This window comes from Urocitellus parryii, chromosome 7 (genome assembly GCF_045843805.1).
Source record: "Urocitellus parryii isolate mUroPar1 chromosome 7, mUroPar1.hap1, whole genome shotgun sequence".
NCBI classification, from domain to species: domain Eukaryota; kingdom Metazoa; phylum Chordata; class Mammalia; order Rodentia; family Sciuridae; genus Urocitellus; species Urocitellus parryii.
In genome coordinates, this window is record NC_135537.1 from 178,695,514 (window position 1) to 178,723,223 (window position 27,710).

The 27,710-nt window shown below is 50.6% G+C and overlaps 1 protein-coding gene across 4 annotated transcripts; it reads right to left on the reverse strand.

The window, feature by feature from the left end:
• Positions 1–385: 385 nt before the first annotated feature.
• Fbf1 (Fas binding factor 1) lies at positions 386–27,346 on the reverse strand. Of its 4 annotated transcripts, none has more exons than XM_026404780.2 (30): positions 26,741–27,346; positions 25,981–26,067; positions 25,039–25,066; positions 23,947–23,988; positions 21,280–21,373; positions 20,422–20,473; positions 19,823–19,873; positions 17,722–17,854; positions 17,044–17,121; positions 16,438–16,557; positions 16,011–16,146; positions 15,749–15,882; positions 14,727–14,829; positions 13,401–13,853; positions 12,198–12,299; positions 11,782–11,870; positions 11,534–11,613; positions 10,606–10,761; positions 10,351–10,451; positions 10,002–10,208; positions 9,021–9,128; positions 8,796–8,935; positions 8,597–8,715; positions 8,025–8,147; positions 7,757–7,942; positions 6,449–6,625; positions 6,241–6,378; positions 6,036–6,153; positions 4,651–4,769; positions 386–4,050 (listed from the first exon to the last, which is right to left on the reverse strand). In XM_026404780.2, the coding sequence occupies exons 2-30, from the start codon at positions 25,981–25,983 to the stop codon at positions 3,967–3,969; spliced, it is 3,474 nt and encodes a 1,157-aa protein (XP_026260565.2). In that variant the 5' UTR covers positions 25,984–26,067; positions 26,741–27,346; the 3' UTR covers positions 386–3,966. The 4 variants fall into 4 exon arrangements, with proteins under 4 accessions (XP_026260565.2, XP_026260566.2, XP_026260564.2 ...); XM_026404781.2 differs by having other exon boundaries at positions 11,555–11,613; positions 17,713–17,854; XM_026404779.2 differs by having other exon boundaries at positions 17,713–17,854.
• Positions 27,347–27,710: the final 364 nt, after the last annotated feature.

Below are 27,710 nucleotides of genomic sequence, written 5' to 3' on the forward strand. Positions count from 1 at the left end.
GTCATTGTGGTCTCCTTGGCTGTTTTACCTTTTCCTTTTGTTTCTGAATCCTCTTCTATGTGCCTGTAAAGCCACCTGGGTCCTATGCAGGGTCTCCAGCAGCGCTGAGGCTTGCTGCTCAACCAGGTGGCTTGTACTTCCTTTCTTATTCTCTTCCAGCATGGAAGGCCCTAAAGAATGGGACTTACTTAGAATCCAATTATTTGAGGGGACTAGCATGGATTATCATGTGATAACTTAAAGCATATAATACATGTGAACAACTCTTTCTTTTTTTTTTTAAGAGAGAGTGAGAGAGGAGAGGGAGAGAGGGAGAGAGAGAGAGAGAGAGAGAGAGAGAGAGAGAGAGAATTTTTAATATTTATTTTTTAGTTCTAGGCGGACACAACATCTTTGTTGGTATGTGGTGCTGAGGATCGAACCCTGGCCGCACGCATGCCAGGTGAGCGCGCTACCGCTTGAGCCACATCCCCAGCCCCACATGAACAACTCTTGAAACTCGAAGCAATGGCTCCACCAATATTTCTCTAACAGGAATTAAGCATTTGGATTATGACCTTGAAGGAAATGTTACAATATTTTCCTCTGGTGCTGGGGATTGAACCCAGGGGCATTATACTACTGAGCTACACCCCAGCCATTTTTAAAAATTATGAGACAGGGTCTTGCTAAATTGCCCAGGCTGGCTTCAAACTTGTGACCTTCTTCTGCCTTAGCCTCCCAAGTAGCTGAGATTACAGGTGTGTACCACTGTATCCAAAAGGAATTGTTATAGTTGTTAATAGGGTAAGACTGACCAATAGATACTGACTCATGTATGCACTGTATGCAGCCCTCTACAATGTCTGTGGCCTGGGAGAAAGAAATGTATTAGTTAGGCTACTTACATAGCAAACAGCTAAATGCTGTTTACAGCAACACTGAGCAGTTCCCAGCAACAAGGAAAGTGTTAGTCAAGTGCCTGTGGGCTGTCTCTACTTGGCCATCACAAGAGCACTCTCTCATCATGAGTGACACTGTGGTCACCCAAGTCAGGGATCTCAGGTTCTCCTTGACACGTGACCCATACCTAGGCACCGTATTCCAAAGGGGCACTTCTGTGACCCCTCATGGACATACAGGGTGATCTTGCCCTCTTTTCCCTCCCCCACACCCTTGCAGTATTCTAACACTTTCTCTGTCCCCACTTTGCCCTAGTATCCACCACAATGCCACAATGGGTTCTCTAAAATACAAATAAAACTCTTCAGTGAATACTCATTTCCCTGAAGATAAAAAAGTTCAAATACTTTAACAAGATATATAAAGCTGCTGGGTGTGGTGGCACATGCCTATAATACAGCAACTCCAGAGGCTGAAGCAGGGGAATTGTAAATTTAAGACTAGCAATCAAGTAAGGCCCTAAGCAACTTATCTCAAAAAAAAAAAAAAAAAGATGTGGTTTAGTGGTTAAGTGACTCTGGATTCAACCATATTACCAAAACAAGATAAAAAGCTATCACCTCTACCTGCTCCCTAGTTCTAAACTCTTGTTACTGTGTCCTGAAGGCCAGGGTCCTGGGTTGCCCTGCACCACACACCCTGTGTGCTACAATGTCTGTGGTCTGGGAGAAATCTTCCAGTTGACTACAGAAACACCAGCTGCCAGGTGCACACCTGTACTCCTATCTGCTCAGGAGGCTGAGACAGGAGAATTTCGAGTTCAAAGCCAGCCTCAGCAACGGCAAGGCAGGTGCTAAGCAACTCAGTGAGACTCTGTCTCTAAATAAAATACAAAATAGGGCTGGGGATGTGGCTCAGTGGTCAAGTGCCCCTGAATTCAATCCCCAGTACCCCCCCAAAAAAAACAAACCAAAACAGAAACAACAGCTATCCCCATAACTGCCCATGGATATATCCCACCTTGACTCCTCTTTGCTACATCTGGCTCAGACCTGATTAGGAGTGTTGTGAGAACTGAATCCTAGGCTTTTACAAGCGATTGGCAGGCACATGATGCTTCCCTCCTCAGGTGGACACCAACTCAGTAAGTGGAGGTAAATAAAGATCTTGTCCTTACAGTGCACTGTGTGCTATGCTTCTCTAGGGGGTGACAGGAAGGATGTGGCTGAGAGTCTGGGGTTTGGGAATCTGCCTGAGCAGAACTCAAATCCAGGCTCTATTACTATTTGCTGTTACTTTGGGCAGGGTATGTCATCTCCCTGAGTCTCAGGTTCTTCACCTTTTTTCTTTTTCTTTGGAAACAGTGTTTTGCTAAGTTTCTGAGGCTGAACTGATCTTGTGATCCTCCACCTCAATTTCCCAAGTTGCTGGAATTATAGGTGTGTGCCATTGCACCCAGGTAGTTTCTTCATTTTTTAAAAAATATTTTTTTAGTTGCTGATGGACCTTTATTTTATTTGTTTATATATGGCAGAATCAAACCCAGTGCCTCACACATGCTAGGCAGGCTCTCTACTGCTGAGCTACAACCTCAGTTCCGGTTTCCTCATTTTGAAGCAGGGATGGTAATACTACCCACTTGAGCTCTCTGTCCTGACAGATTGCAGGTGCTGGAGGGGAAGGACTTGGCCAGAGGAGCATGACAAGTTGGCTTTTTATAGGAATGTTTGACTGCTCTGTGAGGCTTGTTTTCCAACAAAGACAAGGGATACAAAACAAAAATGTTCTAAAAAGTAAGTACAAATCCTGATGGGCCTCAGCAAATTCTAAGAATTTAATCATTAAGAATATGACAGTTTATAGGCTGGGGTGAAGCTCGGTGATAGAGCACTTGCCTAGCATTTAAGAGGCCCTGGGTTTATCTCAGCGCCCCCCAGCCCCAATTAAAAATGAAAAATACAATTACTTGGGAGGCTGAAGCAGGAGGATGACAAATTCAAGTTCAGCTTTGGTAACTTAGTAAGACTCTGTCTCAAAATAAAATAAAAGGGCTGGGGATATAGCTCAGTGGCAGAGCTCCCCTGAATTTAATCCCCAGTACCATAAGTAAGTGAGTAAGTAAGCAGAGCATAGTCTAATGTGTTCAAGACCAAAGCTACAAACTGTTGGCAAATAAATTAGGTCCCTCTGAAAGCTGTTCCAAGGAGCAGAGAGCTACAGATGGTGCCACTTCTCCCTCGTGTTCTCCTCCTCCGCCCTTCTGCTTACTGGGATGGCTTCCTCTGGGATGCAAGGTGAGGAATCGCTCCTGCACAGAAGCAGTTTTAGCAGCAACTGCAATTTTATTAGTCGACTTGATTTGTCCTGGGTCTGCTGGGTACAATGAGTACCCCTCCAGCTGACCTGGGCACACGGCCTGTACATACGTGGAGGCCAGCAAAGGCGCAGGTGGCAGTAGCAGTGCATGGGGACCCACAGGTCACCTTTCTCCCCTCCAGGGACAGAGGCTCTGGCTGTCTTCCTTCCCTGTCCATTTCCACACCCCCAACATCACCCACAGTTCCCTACTCCTGCTTCTGGTGAGGGCCTAATTGAGGAGGAAGAAGCTGGAGGCCAAAGTTGATGTTGAGCTGGTCAGCCACTTGGGCAGAGCTGAGAATGAGTGGGGGTGGAGTGGCTGGCTGAATCCCAGGAGCTCATCGAACCCTGAGAAGAATCTGGCATGGTGCCCTCCGTGCCCCAACCAGACCTCCCACTCACTTGCCCAGGAGACCTTTGTCCATGTCCCCATTAGGGAGGGAACCTCTCAGGCAAAGAAGGTAGAAGGCTGTTCATGGTACTTCCCCCAAGAAAACCCCTGCTTCTGAAAAGGCCCAGGCACACAGACCTGAAGCGGCTGCCTATGGTTGAAGCTGGTGGAGCTTGCTGCCTCCTCAGACCCTCAGACTGGAGCTGTTGCACGTCAGAGCCCCAGAGGTGCAGGGCTAGCAGGCAGGCTGTCCGGATGGAGGGCTCTGGCAGGCCCGGCAGCGTGGCAAGGGAGAGTCCAGGGTCCAGGTGCTTGCCGAGGGGCAGCAGTCCATGTTAAGTGGAATGGGACGTCATGTTGTAGGACGCATTCTTCAGGGCGTTCAAGAAGAACTGCTCATTCTCCAAGAAGTCCCGGTCCTGCCAGGCAGATTCGGAAAAGAGCTCATACTTCCATGCACTGAGAGGGGGGCCAAACAGCCCTCACTTGGGGGCTCCCTCTCCCAGTTATCGGCCGGCTCTGGGGGGCAGGGTGGGGGCATGAAAGAGCCCAGGCGTAGAGTGAGGCAGACTTTGGTTTCAGTCCTGGGAGGCCACTTGTTAGCAGTGGAACTGATTTCCAGCACATGACCTCTTGTCTCTGAGCCTCACTTTCCTGTTCTAATCTGGAGATAAGAATCTCTCCCCTGTAGAGCTGAGTGTGGGTGAAGTTGCTGATCTACCTAAAGCCTGAGCATCAAGCCCAGCACATAGGACATGCTCCCTGAGTGGCCACTGCATTCACAGTCTGTCGGGAGGTTTAACTGAGATGACATTTGCCAGCTGTTGCGTACAGAACCTGGCCTAGAGCAGAAGCCTCCAAGTTGCATGCCGAGTAGTCTGCCTTCTGAGTCTCCTCCAGGAGTTGGGGTCAGCGCTCCCCAGAGCTGTGACATGCTCCCTGATGCCTCTGCCCCGAGCTGGAGGGACTCTGCATGTCACCACAGTGAATAAGAGGACTCAGGCCTAGTGGACACTCACCTGCTCGGCTGTGTGCTTCAGCAGCACCAACTTGGCCAGGAGCTTCGCAGGGCCCGGGCTGGCCAGCAGCTGGCTGCCCTGAAGGGTGGTGGGGGCAGGAGTCACGAGAGCTGAGAAGGCTGAGGAGGAAGTCAGGGCCAAAGTGTTGGAAGGAAAACAGGGCCACGAGGCTGTACCGCAAGGCCTGCTCACGTGCTGCCCACTAGTGGGACTAGACCGATCTTCACAGGGCTCCAACTCTCAAAAGCCTCTAAAAAACACTCATGTGCTCCTATCTGACAAATCTGTTTCTAAGAATTTATTCAAGGGAATCAGTCAAAGGAGCTAAGATGTACAGAGAGGTTTCCAGGGAGGCACTGCTCATCCTAGTGACAAAAACCCTCAGTGTGGAACAGCCTCAGAGTGGAAAGTGACACTGATCAAGAATGTTAAATCACCGACAGGAAGACACATTCCAGACGTGTATCGCTGAGTGTAAAAGCCAGCTTATAAAACATATTCCCAATTTTGTTTGAAAACATCCATCAGTCTGGAACATCAGGCACCAAAATGTTCTAGGGGTTCCCCTGGACTGGAGACTCCGATTGAGTGTGATATTGTAAAAAGTTTCCCCCTCTATTTCTGACTTATTTCTGTAAAGTTAACATGCATTAATTGTTTAAAAAAATAAATAACAAGATGACTTTAAGACTTAGGCAGCACGGTGGCACACATTTGTAATCCTAGCATCTTGGGAGACTGAGGCAGGAGGATTGCAAGTTCGAGGCCAGCCTCAGCAACTTAGCAAAACCCTGTTTCAAATCAAAACAAACAAAATCCCAGAAAAAAACTAGCACTAGGCACAGTGGTGTACACTAATAATCCCAGTGATTTGAGAGGCTGAAGCAGGAGGATTCAAAGTTTGAGGTCAGCCTTAGCAAGTCAGCAAGACCCTCAGCATGGTGGTGCATGCCTGTAATCCCAGTAACTCTGGAGGCTGAGGTAGGAGGATTATAGGTTTGAGGCCAGCCTCAGCAACTTAGACCTTCTTATTTTTTTAATATGTATTTTTCAGTTATAGCTGGACACAATACCTTCATTTATGTATTTTTATGTGCTGCTGAGGATCAAACCCAGGGCCTCGCACATGCTACGTGAGCATTCTACCGCTGAGCCATAAACCCAGCCCACAAGACCTTATCTAAAAATAAAAAATAAAAAGGGCTGGAAATGTGGCTCAGTGGTTAAGCAACCCTGGGTTCAAACCCCAGTACCAAAAAAAAAAAGAAAAAAACCAAACAAAAAACCATTGCTCCCTCACTTGAGCAGCTGGAGGTTAGCCAGCTCCTCCTCTGCCCCTGCTCTGGGCTGGCGGAGCCCCATTCCTTCCTCGCGGAGCCACTTACCCCCCAGGCTGGAGGCTGCTGGGCCCTGGCCTGTTGAGAACAGCCCTGGGAGGCTGGAGGGCAGGTCTTGTCGAGCACGGTCCAGCTGTAGCCTCTGCTGTGCCAAGCTCAGGTGCTCCTGTCCCCAGCCCGAGACAGGAGAACTCAGTGGGGAGAGCAGGCGGCTGGGCATGCGGACAGGAGGAGGGGAAAGGGGGAGCCTTGCCTGATGTACATGCTGCTCCTGCTGCTGCAGCCGCTCCTGCTGCTGCCTAACGGCCTGCAGCCGGGCCTGTTGCTCAGACTGCAACTGCCGGGCCTCCTGCAGCGCTTGCTCACCCTCCTGGTACTTCTTAGAGGCCACCTGCAAGGAGGTTTCAGGGTCAAGGCCAGGGTCAGAAGATGTCCCAAACCCACACACCTTCCAGCCTCACCTGGCTCATGTGCTCCACCTCCTCAGCACGGCGCTGGAGACGCAGGCTAGCGGCTCTGACCCTCTCCTTTTCCTGCTGTAGCTCCTGCCGCTCCCGATCCACAGCCTCCCTCTCAGTTGCCAGCTGCTCCTCCTTGGCCCGGAGCTCACTGGCCCTGACCCTTAGCTCTCCCTGTTCCTGGAGAAGGCAGAATCTTCTCTTCATCCATCTCTTAGGAGCTATAGCAAGCTGTGCAGCACCCGAGGGTCCCCTCTGCCTACCCTGCTTCTGAGGCTTCCAGGATAGACCAGAGAGGCATGAGGCCAAGCTGGGGTGCTCCCCAACAAGCTGTATAACTGCAGCAGGTTCACCTCTGAACCTCAGTTTCCTCATTTCTAGACTACTGAAGTCATAGGAGCTAATGAGAATCAAACCCAAGTCCTTCTGCCTGCTAGGCAAGCACCACTACACATCCTCAGCCCTTTTTATTTATTTTTATTTTTTGGTATTGGGGATTGAAAAGAGGTACTTTGTCACTGTATCACTGAGCCACATAGCCAGCTCTTTTTGTTTGCTTCTTGTTTGTTTTTTGGGGGTAGTATCAGGGATTGAACTCAGGGCCACTGGGCCACTGAGCCATATCCCCAGCCCTATTTTGTATTTTATTTAGTGACAGGGTCTCACCAAGTTTCTTGGCACCTCACTTTAGCTGAGGCTAGCTCTGAATTCCCGATCCTCCTGTCTCAGCCTCCTGAGTCACTGGGATTACAGGTGTGTATCAGCCCACCCTGCTCCTTTTTGTTTTTTAAAACATGGTCTAAGTTGCTTAGAACCTCACTAACTTGCTGAGGCTGCCCCTGAATTTATGATCTTCCTCTTTTAGCATCCAGAATCATGGGTATTACAGGCATGCACACCATGTGTGGCCTTAGCCCTTTTTATTTTGAGACAGGTTCTCAGGAAGTTGCCCAGGCTGGCCTTGAACTTGAAATCCTTCCACCTCAGCCTCCTGAGTAGCTGGGATTACAGTCCTATACCACCATGCCAGGTTCTAATGAGAACTAAATGAGGAAAAAAGTGTATAAAATGCCTCTGGGGACACAAGGGAGTTACTGTGGTGACAATACTTGTTTGACCACTGCACTCTAAGTATGTCATCACTATGCCCTTCTTTCGTAAGCCCGAAGCTGACGCACCTAGGAGGAAGGCCACAGCTGCTCTGGAGGCTGCCTCACTCACGCCTGTGGCACTGGGACAGATGTTCTTGCCTAGAGGGCCGACCTCTCAGCGGTCTGTTAGAAGGAGGCTCACCTTCTCCAGCTACCATACCTTGGCCAGGCTGATGAGAGTGCCCTCCCGCCGGGTGTCCACCTGCAGTGCTCGTTCGGCCTCACGCTCAGCCCGCTCCTTACTCAGCTTCTGCTGCGTGAAGAACTCAGCCCACTCGGCTGCCAGGAGCCGCCTCTCCTCCCCACACTTCTGCATGACGGACTTCTGCTCCTCCAGCAAGGCGCTCTAGATTTGAGGGTGAGGGCGTGGTGAGCGTCTTGTCTGAGTGTAATGGTGGGTCAGCAGCTGAGCCTGGTGCTGGACTCACCTTGGCCCTCTCCAGCTCTTCCCTCTCTATGGCGATCTGCTGGGCCAAGACCTTCCTCTGCTCTTCCAGAGCACGCTGCGTGGACTCTGCCTTGGACTGCTCGGCATTCACACGCCAGCGTTCCTGTTATGATCCAGCACAAAAGATAGAAAATGTCGGTCCTTTTTAAAGAACAGAGCTTGCTCTTATAATTGAATGTACATTAGACGTGCAAATGAATCTGTCACAACTAAAGAGGTTAAGTGACATTGAATGGGCAAGAGCATCTGTCCCAGTGCCACAGGCGTCATCTGACATGACAGATCTGGGTGACAGGAGGAAAGAAGCACAGTTGGTGGGGGAAGACGTGGAGGGGCCCCAGGGCCAGTGGCCAAGGAATTAAGTGAGAGGTGGCCCAGCCAGGGAGACCATGTGTGTTCAGGTAGGCAGTGCTCAGGGCAGGGCACAGCTGGGAGACACAGGCAGGAAGGGCAGGAGGGACACTGAGAGGAGATCTGGGCCTGGGCGATTGTAGGACTCAGGAAGCAGGTCAGAGGGCCGACCTCCCAGGGCTCTGGTAGGAGGAGGCTCACCTTCTCTAGCAGCCGGCTCTGCTCACTTAGCCGGGCCTCCATCTTCGCGATGACCTCTTGTAGCCGAGCACGCTCCTCCTCCATGTCCTGCTGCTGCCAGCCCAGCCGCTCCTGCAGTGCTGGGTGGCCCACAGGGTGCTCACTGCCTGCCCTCCTTCCTCCTGAGGGGAGCCTGGGCTACTGAGTGGGGATAGGGTACCTCGCAGCTGCTCGTCCTGATGCCGGATTCCCAGCTCCCGCTCCTGCGAGGTGGTGAGGTATGAGGCCTCCACGCGGGAGGACAGCTTATTCAGGCTGCTGGAGAACTTCTCCATCTGCTCGATGATGCCATTCAGGGACCTGGAGGGTGATCCATCAGGGAACCTCAGCCTGCGGAGGCCCAGGCCCGGCCCCTTGGGTGGGCAGTGCTGGGTGGGACACACACCGTGTGTGGGAGGTGGCACTGGTAACTGCATCGATCTCTCGGTCCTTCAGCAACTTCAGTCGCTGCAGCTGCTCCTCATGGTCCTTGCGCATTTCCAGGATGGATGCCCTGAGGAGAGGGTGGCAGAGGCGGTTGGCCCAGGGCCACTCTAGCAGAACCACACAGACGGGATGTGGGGAGAACACCCTGGCAGCTCTTCACGGAAGCAGCCGCCTCTGTGCGGTCCCTCTGCCTCCTCCTCCCCCAGACACTCAGTCTCCACGACTTTCCTTTTTTCCTTTTCATACCAGGGACTGAACCTAGGCATTTTAAACCTAGGTTCAGGTGAGCCACATCCCCAAGCCCCTTTTAATTTAACTTATATTTTATTTAGAGACAGGGCCTTGCTAAGTTGCCAAGGCTGGCTTTGAACTTGCAATTCTCCTGCCTCAGCCTCCTGAGCCACTGCGCCCGGCTTCCTGACTCTTCTATCTCATCTGTCCTGGTGCCTCAAGGCCATGTGCACCAAAAGATTCCTCCTATTATTAAGCAAAGTCCACTTTTCACAGAGTAAAAGCTGTGTGCCTAACCCCTGTGTCTGGTCCATAGGGCCAGTCTTAACAAGCCTGCTCAGGCACCTTTTCTTGGTTCATTCTCATCCAGAAAGGCAACCAGATCAACACACCAGCAATGATAAGCACAGCTTTCCCATGGTGGAGCTAGTCAGTAGTCTCCATGGGAGAGGTGAGTGGAGTAACCTAGCTTGGCTGGGTCCTCTGGTGCTTGCTGCTGCTCTGCCCTGCCTCCTGGAAGGCTACACTCCTTTGGCTTTTGCCCCTCCTGCCTCAGAAGAAGTGGCACCCCACTCAGGTGGGCCAATAGGCTGGTGTGCTTAGCACTGGTCCTCACCTCAGTGGGCCAAAGGGAAGGACTCAAACCCCATGCAAAGGCTGCAGAGCCACAGCCTGGGGTCACTCCATTATTGCTCTTCTCTGCCCTCACCGCTGTAGCTCCCGAAGCCGCTCCATCTCCTGGTCTTTTTCTTGTGCCGCTGCTGCCAAGCGCCGCTGGTGCTGGGCGGAGAGCTCGGCTCGGGCCTGCTCAGCCTCGTGGCAGTGAGAGAGATACTGAGCTGACAGCTCCTCATTCTCTCTCCGGAGCCGCTCCTCCCGTTGCTGGTATGATGTCTCTAGCATCTTAATGCGGCTTCTGCCAAGAGAATACCCACCAAAGGGCCTTTCTGAGCATATCAGCATGGTCTTGGGGTTCAGTGAAGAGATGCAAGCAGCGCTGGGGCAGGACATCAGCCTGGGGAGACCGAGGCAGACCACAGGAAGGAGCTGCTAGGTACCTGTGTGCATTCTCAATGAGCTCCAGGTCTGCCTGGTGCCGCTGCTGTAAACTTTCCAGCAGCAGCTGGTGCTGGGTCCGCTCTAGTTCCAGCTTCCGCACCTAGGAGACAGTGGTAAGTCAGCATGCCGCCGGGCGAGAGGTCCTTTGGCGTCTATGCCCCATACCACTTTGTGCCTGTAGTCCTCTTCCCCTCTGGCAAAGCCTCTAGCCCATTACCCCTGGACTCCCCCCACAGATGCCCAATGTCCCTTACCTGAACCTCCAGTTCTGCCAACCGTGCGTGGCTCTGCAGCAGCTCTGCTTGGAGCTGGGCAGTGCCACTCTGAGGCTGCGCCTGGGCTGCCAGGAGCTGCTTCTGGTATCCCACACCTGGCAGCAGGCTCTGCTCCAGGGGCTCTGGGAACAGGGACTGCAGGGGAGGATGAGAGCTGTCCCATGTCAGGAGCTGAGCTTGGCTACCTCCCGGCCCTCTGCTCACTGGACTTCCTGGCTTTCCCCTCATAGGTGGTTGCAGACAGGGACAAGACCAGGACAAGGTCTTGGAGAGCCCCAGGCCCTGCCACTGAGCATTCAGCAGCATCTCCCCATCCAGCTCTGGTCAGGCAAGTAAGTGTCCCTCTGTCCCCCAAAATGACATTCTCCCCTTGGTGTCTCTAGCTTCTGAGACAAGAATCAGTCTTAGCTATGACAGTGGCCCTTTCTGTTGGGCCAGAAACCCAGGTGGCCCACCTATGACACCGGCCCTTACTGTTGGACCAGCCACTAATCTGCTTTCTATAAGCCGCCCCTCACCCACTTCTTCCAGAAGCACTATCCTGGGTGCCACACCTCCCAGGCCCAGGTGTCAGAGGTGACTGCCACACCTGGGCAACAGAGCTGGAGGTGTGGTGGGAGGACGGCAGGGATAGAGGATTCTGAATGCAGCACTCCTGGCCGCCCCAGCCTGCTGAGAGCTGGCTCCCTATCACCTGCAACTCCCTATCGATGCTGGCAGATTCACCCCAACACCACATGGGCGTCCTGAGGCTAAAAGTTCAAGAGAGCACTGGTGAGGTGTGCCACAGTGTTCTGGCTGCTACTACGCTGGGCATATCTGACACTGCTTTCCCAGAAGGTTGTCACAGCCAACTCCTAGAGTTGACTTTGAACGTGGATGAACTCCCCCGGCCTAAGACCTGTACCTGTTTGTCCATGCTCCCTACCTTGACAGGTACAGAGAGCCCAGTGGGTTCCTGAGATTTGGGGAAACAAACCGTAGGCTCTGAAAAATAAACCGCAGAGAAATGATCAGGAGGCCCAGAGGAGCCCAGGGCTCTCTGCCTTGCTCTGTTCTGAGAGTCCCTTGTTACTTGGTTTCCGGGGGCCTCAAAGGAGCTCCAGGCTCCTCTTCCTCACCCAGGACTAAAGCCCAAGTAAAGCAGAAACGAACCGGTGCCATAGGGGTCTCCAGAGGCTGTTCTTCTCTTTGGGTCACCTGCAGGGAGGGCCAAGGGAGAGTGGCTCCAACTCTCGGGGGACCTGCAGACACAGGGACAGGGCAGGTAAACAGTGCTCTGTGCAGGACACAGGGAGAGAAGGGAAAGGGTGGCAGCAGGAGTTGAGGCGAACTTCAGATAAGTAACTTTTTACTAGGAGAGCAGGATCTGGCTGTGCTGGTGGCTGGTAAAGGAGATGGGGACACAGCCTGCCGCAGATCTGCCATGGGTGGGCCTGACAGAGACACTGCACACTACCGTCAGTGGCCACCTGGGGTCCCAGCACGGCCACCTGCCATCTGTCTATGGGGAAGGAGGCCTGGGTAGGCCCTATTGCCTCACTCCTTCCCAGCCCTGGCTGTCGACATACCCTGTGATGAGGGGCCTGGCAGCTGGTATTTCTTGTTCTGTTGCTCCTGAGGTCCTTCCCACAGCTGCCTGATCAAGCCCCTGAGTGCTGGTGACAGGTTGGCTGAGGACAGCACATGTTAAAGGCGAAGGTGACAGAAGGCCCAGGTTAGGCTGGATGACCATGGCCATGGATGAGCTCCCAGTGTGACACTTGTGGCACCCCTCTCCTCTTCCTGCTTTTCCTCGGCCTTCTGTTCCCACCCTCATCTTGAGGATTCTCCGAAGACTGAGCTCCGGGAATGTGTGGGCTGCCCTTCCCTTCCAGAACCACCTCCCCAAGGCCATAAGGCAGTGACTGTCCATGGACTGACAATGGCACATCACACACACCGCAGTTAAGTTCAAGTTCAAGCCTGTCTCAGTCCACTTAGCTCCATTCAGCCTTAAACCACAGCTCTGCCCAGTCACCCCCAGGACAGCTGCCTGTCAGCTACTTTCATGTTATTTGCACCCCTCTCTGGGCTTGCAGGGCAGCAAAGGTCTTTCCTGTTTGGGTCACAGCTCTGCCCTTGGCTTCAGGTCAAAGTTGTCCCCGTCATCACATTCAGCCCAGGGTGTGGTGATGTCCCTGTGCTCTCACACGGCTCTCCAGAGCATCTCCCTGCTTCCTCTGGACTCAGCCCTGCCAGGCCCTTTCATCTTCCTGCCCTCAGAGGTCACTCATACCCTGCCCCACCAGCTGGCTACTCTGTGGCTCCCTAGGAACTGTGTCTTGGCCACCACGTCTTCTCAGACATGCCCCAGAGCCACGACCATCTCTACCCACATGCACTTCAGTCATTTCAGCTGGGCTGACAGAAACACTGACAGTCACACACTGGGCTTCCCTTCCCAGCCGAGAATGCCGTGGACAGGGCCCCTGCTCAGGAGCAGAGGATGGCAGAACCTGCCACCTCAGGGCAGGTCTTCTCCTGCCTGATCCAGTAAGTCCCTGCTGCCAAGGCAGGGCGTGTCTGTCCACAGCCCCAAGCCCTCTAGCATCCATGCCTGGGCAGGTGAGCAGCCCTCTCTGCTGTGCCCAACAGGAAGAGAAGCAGAGCCAAGAGTGGCCCATGGCATACTGCTGACATGTCCCACAGAGAATGTGGCAGGCGAGATGGGAAAGCTGGCCCTGGAGACCCTGCCTGGGCCTTCTCACAGATACAGCAGCCCAGGCCCGTACCTGGCTGTTCTCACTGAGTTCGGACCCTTATAAGCCTCAGCATGCTCCTCTCTGGCCACACCCTGGGACTTCTTCCTAGATAAGACATGGCTCAGCCAATCCTCCTCCTCTCCCGCCTCAGACTCTCGCAGCTTGGAGGACTGGCTGGCTTGGGCAGACGGCCCTGTATTCTCTGCTGGTGGCTTTGACCCTGAGGAGGGCAGCCCAGATGGGGCAGAGTTTGGGTCTAGGGCTGAGTGCTGGCTCACAGGACCAGGTACAGAAGGTGTGGAGATTGCCAAGCCTCCCCGACAGGACTCTCGGGTGGGAGAGGGAGGCAGCAGGTCCAAGACGTCGTCCTTGAGGCCCAACCAGTCAGCTCCTCCCTTCCTGGGGGAGATTGGGCTGGAAGCTGCTGGGGGACTTTGTTTGGTGCCTGGTTCTCCCTTGGGGTCTGGGCCACCTTCTAAGACCCTGTTGCAAGACAGAAAGAGCGGCATCAGGCAGGGGAGGCACCCTGTCCCAACAGCCCCTTGCCAGTCTTTCCCTCTGTTGTCGGGAGTAGGGGAGGTGGGAGGGTGGACTATGAGGTCCACAGCAAGGAGTCAGAGATGCCCAGCAACTCTGCACAACCAACGTGAGGCCCAATGAGCAGGCCCCTGGATTAGCTCCAGGGGCAGGGCAGTGGCATGCTCTATGCTATTTAAGGATGTGGCTCTGGGTGACGTGCTTGCCTAGCATTCATGAAACTCTAGGTTTGAATCCCAGAGTGGCAAAAAAATAAAAGTAAAAAGGAATATTCTGGGACTGAGGGGCTGGGGACAATGAAGCTCAGTAGTAGAGCATGCGCATAGCATACGTGAGGCCCTGAATTCCATTCCCAGCACCAAGCGGGGGAAAAAACATTCTGGGATTGGGAAGAAAAATCCATGTGGAATAGTTATGTAGCTGGAAAGAGAGAGACAAGGCCAGGGCAGCAGAGCTGATCGTGCTGAGCCTGGTGAAGGGCAGGACGAAATTCTCTGTACTGTTCTTATAACTTTTCTAGAAGTGTGAAATTACTTCAAAATACAGTTTAACATATATACTGACAGAAAAAAAAATTCAGACAATTCCATCACTGATTTAATCTTCTGTTAAAAATCAGGAGGTTGATGGTCAGGGCCAAATCCAGGATCGAGCTTGTCTCCACCCTTCTGCTTGAACTGCTGGGACCAGGCAGCCTTCTCTCCCTTCAGCACCCACAGAGCCTTGCACCCAGCCTCCCCCCACAGGGCTGTCAGGTAGGATGGGGAGAGCTGCAGGGACCTGCCTTTCCAGAGGCTGGCCTCCCCAGGCCCTGCTTACCTGACAGACTGTCGCCGAGACTGTGGACCCTCGGAGGAGCCCACAGTGGGCTGATAGGCCCCAAAGATGAGGTCCTCATTGTCCCAGCTATCTTCTTCTTTGTCTGTAAAATAAGGGGTCTGTGAGCATGACCTAGAGCAGAGGAACTGGCAGCCCTACATGTAAGAGAAGCAGAGTGGGGTTGCTCGAGAGGAAGCCCTTCGGCCGCATGAGAACATCTGGGGACTCTGGAGACACATGGCCAAGCCCTGCCCACCTCCCTTAAGGTCAGGCCCAGAATGCTGTGTTTCACAAGAACAAATCTCAACAGATGGCTGGTGGGATGATGCTTTGAGAAACACTGGTCCTGAGAAATTTTTTTTTTTTTTTAAATTTTAACATTTATTCATTTTTTCTTAGTTCTCGGCGGACACAACATCTTTGTTGGTATGTGGTGCTGCTGAGGATCGAACCCGGGCTGTGTGCATGCTAGGCGAGCGCGCAACCGCTTGAGCCACATCCACAGCCCCCCTGTGAAATTTTTAAGACATGAGCTGCTGCCTATCAAGATGGTCGAGCCAAGTATGGTGGCACATGCCTGTAATCCCAGTGGCTCGGGAGGCTGAGGCAGGAGTATTGAGAGTACATGGCCAACCTCAGCAAAATCGAGGTGCTAAGCAACCTGGTGAGACCCTGTCTCCAAATAATATAAAAAATAGGGCTGGAATGTGGCTCAGTGGTTGAGTGCCCCTTGAGTTCAATCCCCGGTACCCTAAAATAAAAAAAGGAAAAAAGAAAGAAAAAAGAGGGTAGAGAAACCAACTTAAATAGTAATTCATAATCAGATAGCATGTACATAAAGCAACAGGATGTTGGACAGGACAAGGGTAAGAGTTATCTCTTGACACTTCTGTCTCCGTTACAGACGTGTTGATCATGTGTATGTGTCATGACAACATGTCACAGTGCCAGTGTGGTAGAGACCAGGTTTAGAGGTGCCTTCCCCTTCCCTCCTGTCCCATCCTGCCCCTTGGCTTCCTCACCCTGTGGTTTCTGATATTTTTTGTCTAGTTTGAACTCTCTGTGTTGTCCGGGACTCGGATGAGCTAGGAGTTTTGAGGCTGTGCTTCGACCCAGCAGTTCATCCAGCTTGGAGCGAGCAGGGCGGGGCCCTTCCCTGCAGGATGGGATGTGGGTAAAGAATTTGTGGCAAGGAGGCTCCCAGGGGGACCACACTGTCCCCTCTCTTGAGCTTTTCTTGAGGTGGCACCACAGCCAGGATCCTCCACTCATAATCATCCTTACTGGTCACCCATCTGTCTCTTCTCTCCCGTGGGGCTGTCTCCGAACCCCAGGGTAGCCATGATGTCGTCCCCATCATCAAACAGCAATTCCTTCTTTCGGATGGGAGTGTCCCCAGGAGTTAGAGGAATACAGGGACCTAGGAGACAGAACCAGGATCCAGGCCTCATAGACTTCTTACTCTCTATCATGACTGATGGGCCAGGAGGCAGGTAACAGGTTTACCTGTCTGGTTGGCCTATAGGACCTGACTTCCCCCACACTCCTAGGCCCATGCTTCCCCCTCCCTGCTTCTGGAGACTGATAACCTTTTCTGGACTTGAGACCTGTGGTCCCACCCTGCTGAGATTCCACACCAGAAAGTTCAGTAAAATTGTCTGTTTTCAACAGACTCTGCCCCCAGGATGAGGAACAAGCTTCTCCAACTCACCTTGCTCTCTGACTGGGATGGGACTTCTGTTGGAAGCTGTTTTACTCTCTGTCACAGGTGGCTTCTTGGCAATGTCTTCTTCCTCATCAGAGAGAAGTCCTGCCAATGGGTCTTCCAAGTCTCAGAGCCAAAAGGGAAAGCAGAAGTTAGACTACAGCACTTTGTCCAAGAAAAATAGACCTGGGGCTGGGGCAGCTACCCCCAGAACACGAACAAGCTCTTTAGCACTGCAGGGTACAGCCCACTGCAGGAGGCTATGACACAGAGACAAAGCTCACACAGGGGGCGGTGGGCAACTCTGACTCTACTAGCTAGCTGCAGGGGCTCCTGGAAATGTCCCAAAGGGATCAGAAGAGAAGTAGAGCACTGTGTAGATTTTCCTACACTTCAGAAAATCTGCACTTTGATACCTGGTTTCCTTGCAAGTAAGTTCCCCAAATGCCCTGGCCAATACAACCCAGCTCACCCCTCCTCTAGGACTGGCATCAGGATACCAGCTCTCTGCTCCTCCTCTGATACACAGACTTGACCTCAGGCAAGCAGCAAGCATTACCCTGGCTACTCTCAAAACCGAGTGTCTAGGAGCAGAACTAGGGTTTCTGGTACCTCCAAAGGAAAGCTTCCTATACTGATGCCCAAATCTGCTGGGAGAGGTGGTTGGTTGCTTGGTGGCAACTGTGTCCCCTAAAGGAAGAAGAGAGAGAGAGAGAAATTGTGGGACTAGGTCTTTCCTGGCTGAGGTCCTCCTCCACACCTTGGACTAGCGACCCTGGGTGGGGGATACTTCATCCTAGGAAACCTGAGCCCGTGGGCACAGGCACAGCCATGGAAGAGTCCATACCCATTCTCACCCAGGCTTCTGGCAGGGAAATGTGGTAAGAGGCCTGCTGTCAGCCCCTTGTCATGCATCACTCCAAACAGATGGGGAGCAGGGATCAGGGAGCAGGGAGAGGCAGAAGCTACCGTGCAACTTTCCTTTTTAAAAAGAAATTATTATTCTCGAAGGTGCTGGGAATCAAACCTAGGACCTCATGTGTGTCAGGCAAGTGCTCTACCAATGAGCTACACCCAGACCCCACTTTCCATTTTAACTGGAAAAGCTCCTTGAGGAAGCTGCACATGTTGAACTTAGAGGAAATGGAACCACCCCCTACCCACCTAACACACACACACACAGAGGCACAATTAGCCTTGGCCTCTCTGTCCCAAGCTGAAAAAAACCCACAGGACATGTGCGTCCTTCTAAGCACCTCAGAGGTACTGTCCTCCACTCACCCTTCTCACCAGCTATGAGCCTGCTGGCAGGTCTGGGATTGCTAGGCAGCTCCTCTTTCCCAGAACCCTTGGTAGATGTTTTGCCAGAGGCTGGATGAGACCTCTTCAAACCCAGGATATCAGCGTCCATGTCATCTAGATCCTAGACAATAGGACAGTGGGGCGCAATGCCTGGGGAGATGCTGTGGTGTGTGCTCAGTGTCCCCCTAAGGTCTGTGTGAAAGGCTTGGCCCCAGAGTGGTGGTCTTAGAAGGTGGGGCCTTGTGCAAAGTCCAAAAGTAACTGCGGACCTTGAAAGGGACTGTGGGTCCCCCATTCTCTTTCTTTGCTCCAGTTCCAAATGTGACCATTTGCTCCCACACATGTTCCTGCCATGATGTGCCACCATCTGGTACCCTCACCTCACCTCATTGGAGGCCAAACCAATCCCCGCCTCCACCTCAAATTGGATGCTGAACTTCCAAAACTGTGAGCTAAATAATCCTCCTCTCTTTATAAGTGAGCCGTCTTGGGTACTTTGTTGCAGTAATGTAAAGTTGGTAGTCAGAATGGGAGGAGGGGTTCTAGCTAAGGAGGGGGCAGGCACCTGGGACGAACTATGAGAGAACAGAGGAAAATAAAACCCTGTCGAGAAAAATAGTGAGTTTGGAAAGAAAATGGAACTGAAGGTGAGCAGAGTGGAGTCAGGGGCCAGGCGCATGGTCTGGGAATAGGAGATTCAAAATCTCCACCAAAAACAGAATCAGAGGACCTGAGGGTCATGCCTGGGACTATGGCCTGCTGAGAGCCACAGTGAGTCAGAATGGCCCCTGGCATTTTGCCAATAGTATTGGTTGAGAGGCAAGCCATTAAGATGATGCTGAATTGATTCAATTGTATATTAGACCTTTACTGTCCGCCTGGGGCTCATTACTTTGGAGTTCTCTCGGGGATTCCTGGAGAGTTCGAATTGGTTGGGGAAGTGCCGGAGGAGGGATTTCCGGTTGGTGGTTCCTGGAGGAGCCCTGTGGCGTTCGGAGAGTTCCCAGGGAGCGTGTGTGGAGTGTGCTGGTGGAGTTCAGAAATAAAGTTTGTTCCTGCTTCAGTGGCTCGTGATTTGTGCCCAGCCAGACTGCGGCAATGGCCAGCTGGCCTGGGGGAGAAAAATTTCAGACTGAGGTTAAAGAAGCTGAATCTGGAGCCAAGAAGGGAATGGATGCCAATTCTTTCGAGCTCTACTGGGATGGAGCCAAGAGCTCGGCCTTCACCCAGAGACTGTGACAAAATGGGGTAAATGGCTGGGCCTGGAAGCCTGGAGTCAGAGGGCAGGCTGCTGCTGGCTGTAGGTGAGGGACAACCAAGCCCCTGAGCACAGTGTGATCATATTCTTACACATGGTTCAGAATTTATATCTTAAGATTCCAGTGTAAAAAGATCAGCTCTGGGCTGGATGTGACGAGAAGGGGATACTAGTTAGCAGGGACATGGACAGAAAAGGTTAAGAGAAAAAGTTAAGGACAGGTCAAGAATAGGCTTTAGAGGGGACATGATCTCCAGGTGAGTCTCCAGGTGGAGGCTGGCCCCATTTAATCAGAGGCCTGTGGTACAGACTTTCCAGTCTCCATATAGCAGGAAAGCTCATTATATGCAGGGGAGCAAAAGGGCAACAGTTCGGAGGAGAAGGTACTGGGAATGGAATTGACCAAGTGTGTGACATACATGTATGAACCTGTAACAAAGAATCATACTATTATATGTAATTATAATGCATCAATAAAAATTAATTTAAAAGAAGGGTAATAGCTCAGGGGTACCTCTGTTCTTGCACTAGGAGAGGGTCAGAAACACAGGTGGAGCCAAGTGCAGTGGTGCACGCCTGTAATCCCAGCTGCTCAGGAGGATCATGAGTTCAAAGCCAGCCTCAGCAACTTAGTGAGACCCTAAGCATTTCAGTGAGACCCTGTCTCTAAGTAAAATACAAAATAGGGCTGGGGATGTGGTTCAATGGTTAAGTGCCCCTGGGTTCAATCCCCGGTACCAAAGGAGACATTAGAGGGAGAACACAGCCATGGTATAAGGCAACAGTGCCCTATCCCAGCCCACCCCTGGGGTCTGGGAACTGTTTCCTTACCTTCATGGTCTGCAGCAAGGCCTGTGGGTCTGCCTCTGACACATCGGAAATCTAAGTCCACAGGAGGCAAGGATGCAGATGAGAGGCACATTAGTCAAGGCCCAGTAGCACTAAGGGATCTAGCCCCTGTTACCTTGCTTCTGTGGGAGTAGGTGGCTTAGCAGGGGTACAGCTTGGACAATAGGCATAAACAGAAGGGTCCCTTGCCCTCTACCCTTGGGGCTCAGCTGTAGTGAAGTTAAACTTGCCCAGCTGTGGAGCCCCGTAAAGTGCTGCCACTTTCTGTTCCTCCCAGTGGAGAGGTCACTTCCATCACAGGACCTGAGCTTTACTGCTTCCCAATCATGTGACCAGACCATGTGGAGCTTCTTACAGGAAGGGCAACATCCAGCTCCCACAGTTGCAAGAGGCCTACCTTCTAGCTCACGGTTCTGGTTGGTCCATGCGGCAGCCCTTGGGCATTGTTTTGCTTTAAGAACAAAGTGACTTTGCCAGGATTTCTACACACTTCTGTGAGAGGCTCCTTGGCCACCATACCAATCTCATTGTTCTCAGGGATAAGCAGAGAGGCTAAGGACTGGGGACTGGGCCAGGCTCACCTCAGCATCAGCTTCTACCAGGGTATCAAAAATATTGTCTTCCAGGAGGGACCTGCAAAGAGATGGGTGCAATCGGTACTAACCCCTCTACCTGGTCAGGTTATTCTAAAAAATGGAGAGTGAGAGCTTAGGGGTAGAGCATATGGTTGGCACATATGAGGCCTTCAGTTCAATCCCAGCACCACCAAAAAAAAAAAAAAAAAAAAAAAAAAGAGGGGCTTAGAGAACTTGGAACTTGGAGAGATTTCTCCAAGAGGACAAATATGCAAAAAGGAATTCATGAGCACCTAGTGCAGTGATTTTCTTTTTTTATTTTATTTTATTTTATTTTAAGTGATAGAGACCTTTTAAAACCAAACTGTTAGAAACAAAAGGAGGCTGGGGATGTAGCTCAGAGATACAGCACTTGCCTAGCATGTGTGAGGCACTGGATTTAATCCTCAGCACCACATCAAAATGAATAAAAGACCATCAACACCTATAACTAAAATATTTTAAAAAAAAAAGGAAAGAGGAAGACAACTGCTGTAGCTAAAATGAAGATAGAGGGTGGAGCACGACAAGGTTCCTCCCTTATTGCTCATCTGTCAGGAGAGTGAACACAACTTGAAAATCACTGATCTGGGCCAATCCCCTTATTCTGAGCATAAGACAGGTTCAGGAACTGCCCAATTAACAGATAAGGGACCAGAAGGCTTGGCTTCTGACTTCCAAGTCAGTTCTCCTTCACTCCTCTAGGGCCCTTCAATAACTGGAAGTTAAGGAAAGAGGGTAGAAGTTCCCGACCTCAGCAGCAGGCATGCACCAGTGGGAAGTGGGCTGGATGGGCCACGATCCCCAGGCCGCCCCAGTGCTCACCTTGCTCTGCTCTTTGAAGAAGGGAGCCCCTGAGGTGCACGTGTGGAGCCTCTGGTATGTGAAGTTAGTTCAACAGGCTTCTCAAGTAGTGCCACTGGAACAAGGGACGACAGAAAAGAAGTTGTTCAACAGAGAACCGAGTTGAGATGAAAAGGATGTCATGTGCCTGCATCCAGCTGTCTCCCTGACCTTCCCAAGGAAAGAAGGACAGTTTGGAGGAAGGAAACTGGTGCCAGAGGCAGGTCTCAGTGCTTACCTTGGGGAAAGGAGTGGTACATTTCCAAGGAAGAAGTCAACCCTAGACATCAGTGTGTGTCACATGAAGGGCTCAACCCAAGCCAAGCCAACTGCACCCCAGGGTTGGCAGAGGGCACCTGACTTTGTGAGTTCTCTTTGCCAAGTGGGGGAGGCTAAGCCTCACTGTCCCCAGTGAATTTTGCCCAACCCAAAGTCCTGCTCCTCAGGACAGCAACACAGACACAAAGGGTAAGGGCCAGTCTTCAGAATATATCAGGAACTGCTACAACTCAACAAGGAATAGCCAAAGAACCCAGCTAAAAATGGGCAAAGATATGAACAGATACTTCTCCAGAAAAGGTAAACAAATAGCCAATAAACACCTGAAAAGATGCTTGCCATCATGAGTCACTGGTGACATGCATGTCAAGGCCACAGTGAGATACACACTCTACACTCTCAAGGATGCTTATGAGCAAAAGGGTGGGAAGCACTGGCAAGGACATGGGGAAACCAGAACCCCCTCACGCTGCTGCGGGGAAGACACAAAGACACAACTGCAATGGAAAGCAACTGGTGGTTTCTCAAAGAGCAAAACAGAGTTACCATAAGGCCCAGCAAGTCCACTCCCAGGTTACACTTGAAAGAACTGTAAGTACACACAAAAACCTGTCCACAGTTGTGCACAGCAGCATTATTCATAGTAGCCAAAAATGGAATAACCAAATGTCTTTCACCTGATGAATGTGGTATACCTGCACTACGGACTATTCTCTAGCCATAAAAAGAAACGAGAAGGAGGCTTGGTGGGAGGCTGAGGTAGGAGGATTCCAAATTTAATTGCCAGCCTGGGTAACATAGCCAGAACCTGTCTTAAAATAAAAACTTAAAGGGTTGGGGATGTGGCTCAAGTGGTAGTGCACTTGCCTGGCATGCGCAAGGCACTGGGTTCAATCCTCAACACCACAAAAAGATAAAATAAAGACATTATGTCCACCTAAAACTAAAAAATAAATATTTTAAAAAATAAATAAAAATAAAAACTTAAAAAGCTGAGAATGTTGGTCTAGGGATGTGGCTCAGTGGTAGAGTGTTCACCTAGCATGTGCAAGGCCCTGAGTTCAATCCTCAGCACCCCATAAAAACAAAATAAAGATATTGTGTCCAACTACAACTAAAAAATATATTAAAAAAAAGTTGAGAATGTGGGCTGGGGTTGTAGCTCAGTGGTAGAGCACTTGCCTGGCATGTGTGAGGCACTGGGTTTGATCCTTAGCATCATATAAAAATAAACAAAATAAAAGTATTGTGTCCATTTACAACTAAAAAAAAAAAAAAAAGAAGAAGAACATTCATCCAGGTGTGGTGGTGCACACCTGTAATCCCAGCAGTTCTGGAGGCTGAGACAGGAGGATCTTGAGTTTAAAGCCAGCCTCAGCAAAAGTGAGGCACTAAGCAACTCAGTGACACCCTGTCTCTAAATAAAATACAAAATAGGGCTGGGGATGTGGCTCAGTAGTTGAGTGCCCCTAAGTTCAATTCCTGGTACTCAAAACAAACAAACAAACAAAAAAAAAAATTGGAGATGTAGCTCAGAGGTAGAGCATCCTTAGCAAACTGGAGGTCCCAGATTCAATCCCAGTACCTCAAAAAATAAATGAATAAGAAAATAAGAGTGAGGTACTGATACATGCTTAAATATGAATGAATTTTGATAACATCATGCTAAGTGAAAGAAGTCTGAGGCAAAGGCCAGATTCTGTATGGTTCCATTTTATATAAAACGTTCAGAACAGGAAAATCTATAGAGACAGAGAAGAAATAAATGGTGGCCTAAGATTGGGGAAGGAGAGTGAGGACTGACTACTAATGGGCATAGAATTTATTTATAGGGTGATGAAATGATCTAGAATTAGATAGTGGTGATGTTCTAATATTTTAAATGCCACTGAATTGTACACTTTTATTTTTTTATTTTATTTTTTTAAAGAGAGAGACAGAGACAGAGAGAGAGAGAGAGAGAGAGAGAGAGAGAGAGAGAGATTTAATATTTATTTTTTAGTTATCGGCAGACATTACGTCTTTGTTTGTATGTGGTGCTGAGGATCGAACCCGGGCCGCCCGCATGCCAGGCGAGCGTGCTACTGCTTGAGCCACATCCCCAGCCTGAATTGTACACTTTTAAAGGGTGAATTTGAAGCTAGGTGCAGTGGTGCATGCTTGTAATTCCAGCAACTTTGGAGGCTGAGGATTGAAAGTCTGAGACCAGCCTTGGCAACTCTGTGAGACTCTGTCTTGAAAAAAAGGCAGAGGGTGGCTGAGGATATGGCTCAGTGGTAAAGTGCCCCTGGGTTCAATCCCATACCAGATTAAAAAAAAAAAAAAAAAAGTAAATTTTATGGTCTGGCCTGTGAATTAAAGGGCACTTACTATCATCTCCCAGGAGGTCACCAAGGACTTCATCGATGGAGCCTGGAACAGAAAAGGGCTAGCATGATTTAGGAAGGAAAGAAGAATAGTGTTTACAAACCTCGAGTCTTGGGATTCCCCCAAGACCCTGGTTTCTCAATGCTGGATCATGCGTGGCTCTGCCTTCACTGGCCTTGGAGTATTTTCTAACCCTCTGGCAAAGTCACCACACTTTGTTGAAACACCTCAAATATAAATTTAAAATAACTTTCTCGGGCTGGGGCTGGGGCTCAGTGGTAGCACACTTGCCTGGCATGTGTGAGGCACTGGGTTCGATCCTCAGCACCGCATATAAACAAACACATAAAATAAAGATGTATCAACAATAAGAAAATAAACTTCAATTAAAATAACTTTCTCAAAGGATGCTGGTAAAGCTTTTCAGTAGAACCTCCTTCAACTTGCCTCCCCCAAAACACACTGGCCAACATTCAGTGTTCTGGACTCTGAAAAGTCCAGTATGAGTCTTTGGGAAAAGCATCCAAATTTCTAGGCACATGCAAGCTTCTTTCATGCCAATAGCTTCCTTGTACCTTTCCACCTGACACACCCCCTCCTCAGTGGTCTGGACACACCTTCCCTGGCCACTTCCTGAGAGAGCATGTCGGGGAAACCCAGGTCAGAACACTGAATCAGTTCTCCCACTTGGCAAAAGTGCCTTTACCACACTTAACCCCCATCAGGTCGCCTGAATACAGGAGCCAATGAGAAGAATTTCTTCCAAAACCTCATTTCTTTTCTTCTTCTTCTTCTTTTTTTTTTTTTTTTTTTTTGGTGGTGTAGGAGATGGAACCAACACACAAGGCAAGTGCTTTACCACCAAGTTAACCCCCAGCCCCCAAAACCTCATTTCTTATTTATTTCTGAATTCCTCTTAAGAGCCCAAGAGGCAGAATACTGAGTCCCTAGGAGCACACAGGCTGCCTGTGGTCTTAAGGGAGAAACAAGACTCTCACCAAGAACATTTAAACAGACATGTTTATGTTGTGTTGGTACCAAAGGGAAAAAAAGAGACACACTGGCTTAAGGATGATGTTCCATCTCTCTACTGACCTTTCAGGCCCTTCTTGGTTTTGGATGCCTAAAAATGGGGAAAACAAACAAAGAAACAAATATACACACACATTAACAAAATCAAATGGTGAACTTGTGTTGAAGCTAGAAAAGAAGAATAGTTTTGCTTTAGGAAGAAACACTAGTGGCATTTTCAGACAGAATTTCCTTTATGTTTTCTTGTGTCTGACAATGGACTTATTCAGAACATAGCAAGACCCGCTACTAAGCAGCAGTGGCACCCATAAGTGGACAGAAATTTCTTCTTTTCCCTGATTTCCAAATACCACTTGCAAACCCTCACAGCTGGGATACAATATGACTGGAAATGTTTCTTTCTATTCCATGAGCCTGAATCCTCAGTACTACTGATGGTTACTTAAAAAATGCTCCCAGCTGCTGAGTGTGGTGGTGCATGCCTATAATCCCAGAGACCTGGGAAACTGAGACAGGAGGATTACAAGTTTGACTCCAGCCTCAGCAACTTAGTGAGGCCCTAAGCAACTTGGCAAAACCTTGTCTCAAAATAAATAAATAGATAGATAGATAAGACAGGGGATGTAGTCAGTGGTAAAGTGCTCCTGGGCTAAATCCCCAGTACCAAAAAAAAAAAAAAAAAAGAGCTCCCAGTTGGGCAGGGATGTAGCTCAGTGCTAGAGCTCTAATCTTGGGTATGCGAGGTCCTGGATTCAATTCCTAGTATCACAAAACTAAAAAATGCTTCCAGCTGTACATTCAGAAGCTCAGGAGAAAACCTGCTGTAGTTTAAGTCTGAGAACTTGATATCAATGCTTTTTCTTATCACTCTTCTCTGGGGATCACATCCTGGTCCTTGCCATGCATCTCCCAAAGCATTCCATACAGTCAAGATTTGGGAGGCCCAGAGTGGGGTGAAGGGATGGCGTTCGCATTCCTACACATCTTCCTATGCCTTTTGCTTACCATATCAGGGATCTTGGGGGCTGCTTGAAGGTCCTTCACAGCACTGTCCAGCTCATCTGAATTCTGCCCACAGCAGGTTCATCCCCCCTGATGAACAAAATTGAAGTGGTTGCTTAAAAACAACGTAGCGTTAACAGAGCTTGACTCCTAGGGTTATCAAGGTTTCTTCCACTTTATTCATTCAAGGGGACAAAATCTACTTCCATACATTAGAAGATTCTTATGGGAGGCTGGGAATGGTGCCTGTAATCCCAGCAATTTGGGAGACTGAGGCAAGAGGATTCCAAGTTTGAGGCCATCCTCTGCAATTTAGAGAGGGCTTAAGCAACTTGGTGAGAACCTGCATCAAAATTAAATAAATAGGGCCAGGGATGTGGTTCAGTGGTAAAGTGCCTCTGGGTTCAATCCCCAGTAACCACTCCAAACCGCCCCCCCAAAAAAAATTTCCTTATGGGAAAGTGATTCAGATGAGAAGCAAAGTATTCTGGATAATACGTATTCTGAATAATTGAACAAAGTGCAGTGGTCAGTGTCCTTACACTAAAAAAGGATGTGGAAAATAACAGGGACCCACTTCAGAAAGGTGGGTGTCTGGAAAGGTGGCCACTCCCTTCCCAGACAACATTCAAGATTACTTTCTAGACAGCATTGGGCACAAAGCGCAGGCTGTGTTCTCTGGTTACCCCTTGACTCGATTTTCACTGATGGAGGAAGATCTCCCCTCACCTTAGCTGTACCTGGAAGTCTTCCTCAGAATTACCTGTCTCCCTCCAGCTCCTCCACGCCAGATTAGAAGGAGTCAGAGGCGGTCATGTCTGTTTCCCGGGTGTTGGCCTGTCCTGGTTTTAGAATGTCACGTTTATATATAGGGGTTTGGGACAAAGGCCACTCGGAATGCTTGTGTTTCGGTTTCTTTGCAGTGGCAACTTCAGCGACCCACAGGTCCAAACGCGTTTTGCTCATAACAGGGGCACCGGGAGACTTCTGTCCCAGCTTCCCGGGCGGCGGGAATTTTCTAGGAGAGGTTTGTAAAGGCCCAAGGGCTCCAGAGCAGCGTCGCGTCAACCCGTCTACTCGGCCAGGACCACGTCAGGCATTTTTTTAAGCCCCGAGCCCACCCAAGCCAGAGCCCTTCTCAAGGTCCCTCGTCCGTGACACTGCGTGCTCAAAGCATCGCCCCCGCGCGCCCAGCCCGTCCCGACCCGAGCACAGCCTGCAACCCCCAAGCCCCTGAGGTCCCTATTACGCGCCGTCCGCTCGCAGGCCCGGCCGCGGGGACCTGGTCGGGCCCGCCCGACGCAGCCAGGCCTCCCGCTCCCGGCCGCGCCGTCGCCGAGGAGCTTCAGGCAGCGCGTGGCATCCTGGGAGTTGTAGTCCGCGCCCGTTCACCCGAGGACGGAGGCGCCCAGAGTCACGCTTCCCAGCGTGCTCCGCGGCGAGCCCGTCCCGGGCTCCGCGCGTAGCTAGGCGCTGCGGGGCGCTACCAGGACGCCACTTGGGGGAGGGACACGCCCGCTCTCGGCGCTGGGAGGCAGAGCATTCTTTGTCCTGCGCTCTGCGGAGGACTCACTAGTGCCGGGGTAGGGACCTGAGAAACGTGTTGGCGGGTGAATCCTTAAGTAAATTTTGTACTATCCCACGCCCAAAGCTTGAAGGGAAGTGACTGTGACTTTCCTGTTCATTGATCAAAGTTGCGCAGCCAGGGTGAAACCCAACAAAAAAGACAAAAA

Excerpts from the sequence above, each read along its gene's own strand:
- Fbf1 (XM_026404779.2), bottom strand. Across the intron at positions 23,989-25,038 it reads AACCAAGAAGGGCCTGAAAG|GCTCCATCGATGAAGTCCTT; the intron begins GTCAGTAGAGAG and ends TTTCTGTTCCAG. Across the intron at positions 19,874-20,421 it reads TGGTAGAAGCTGATGCTGAG|ATTTCCGATGTGTCAGAGGC; the intron begins GTGAGCCTGGCC and ends CTGTGGACTTAG.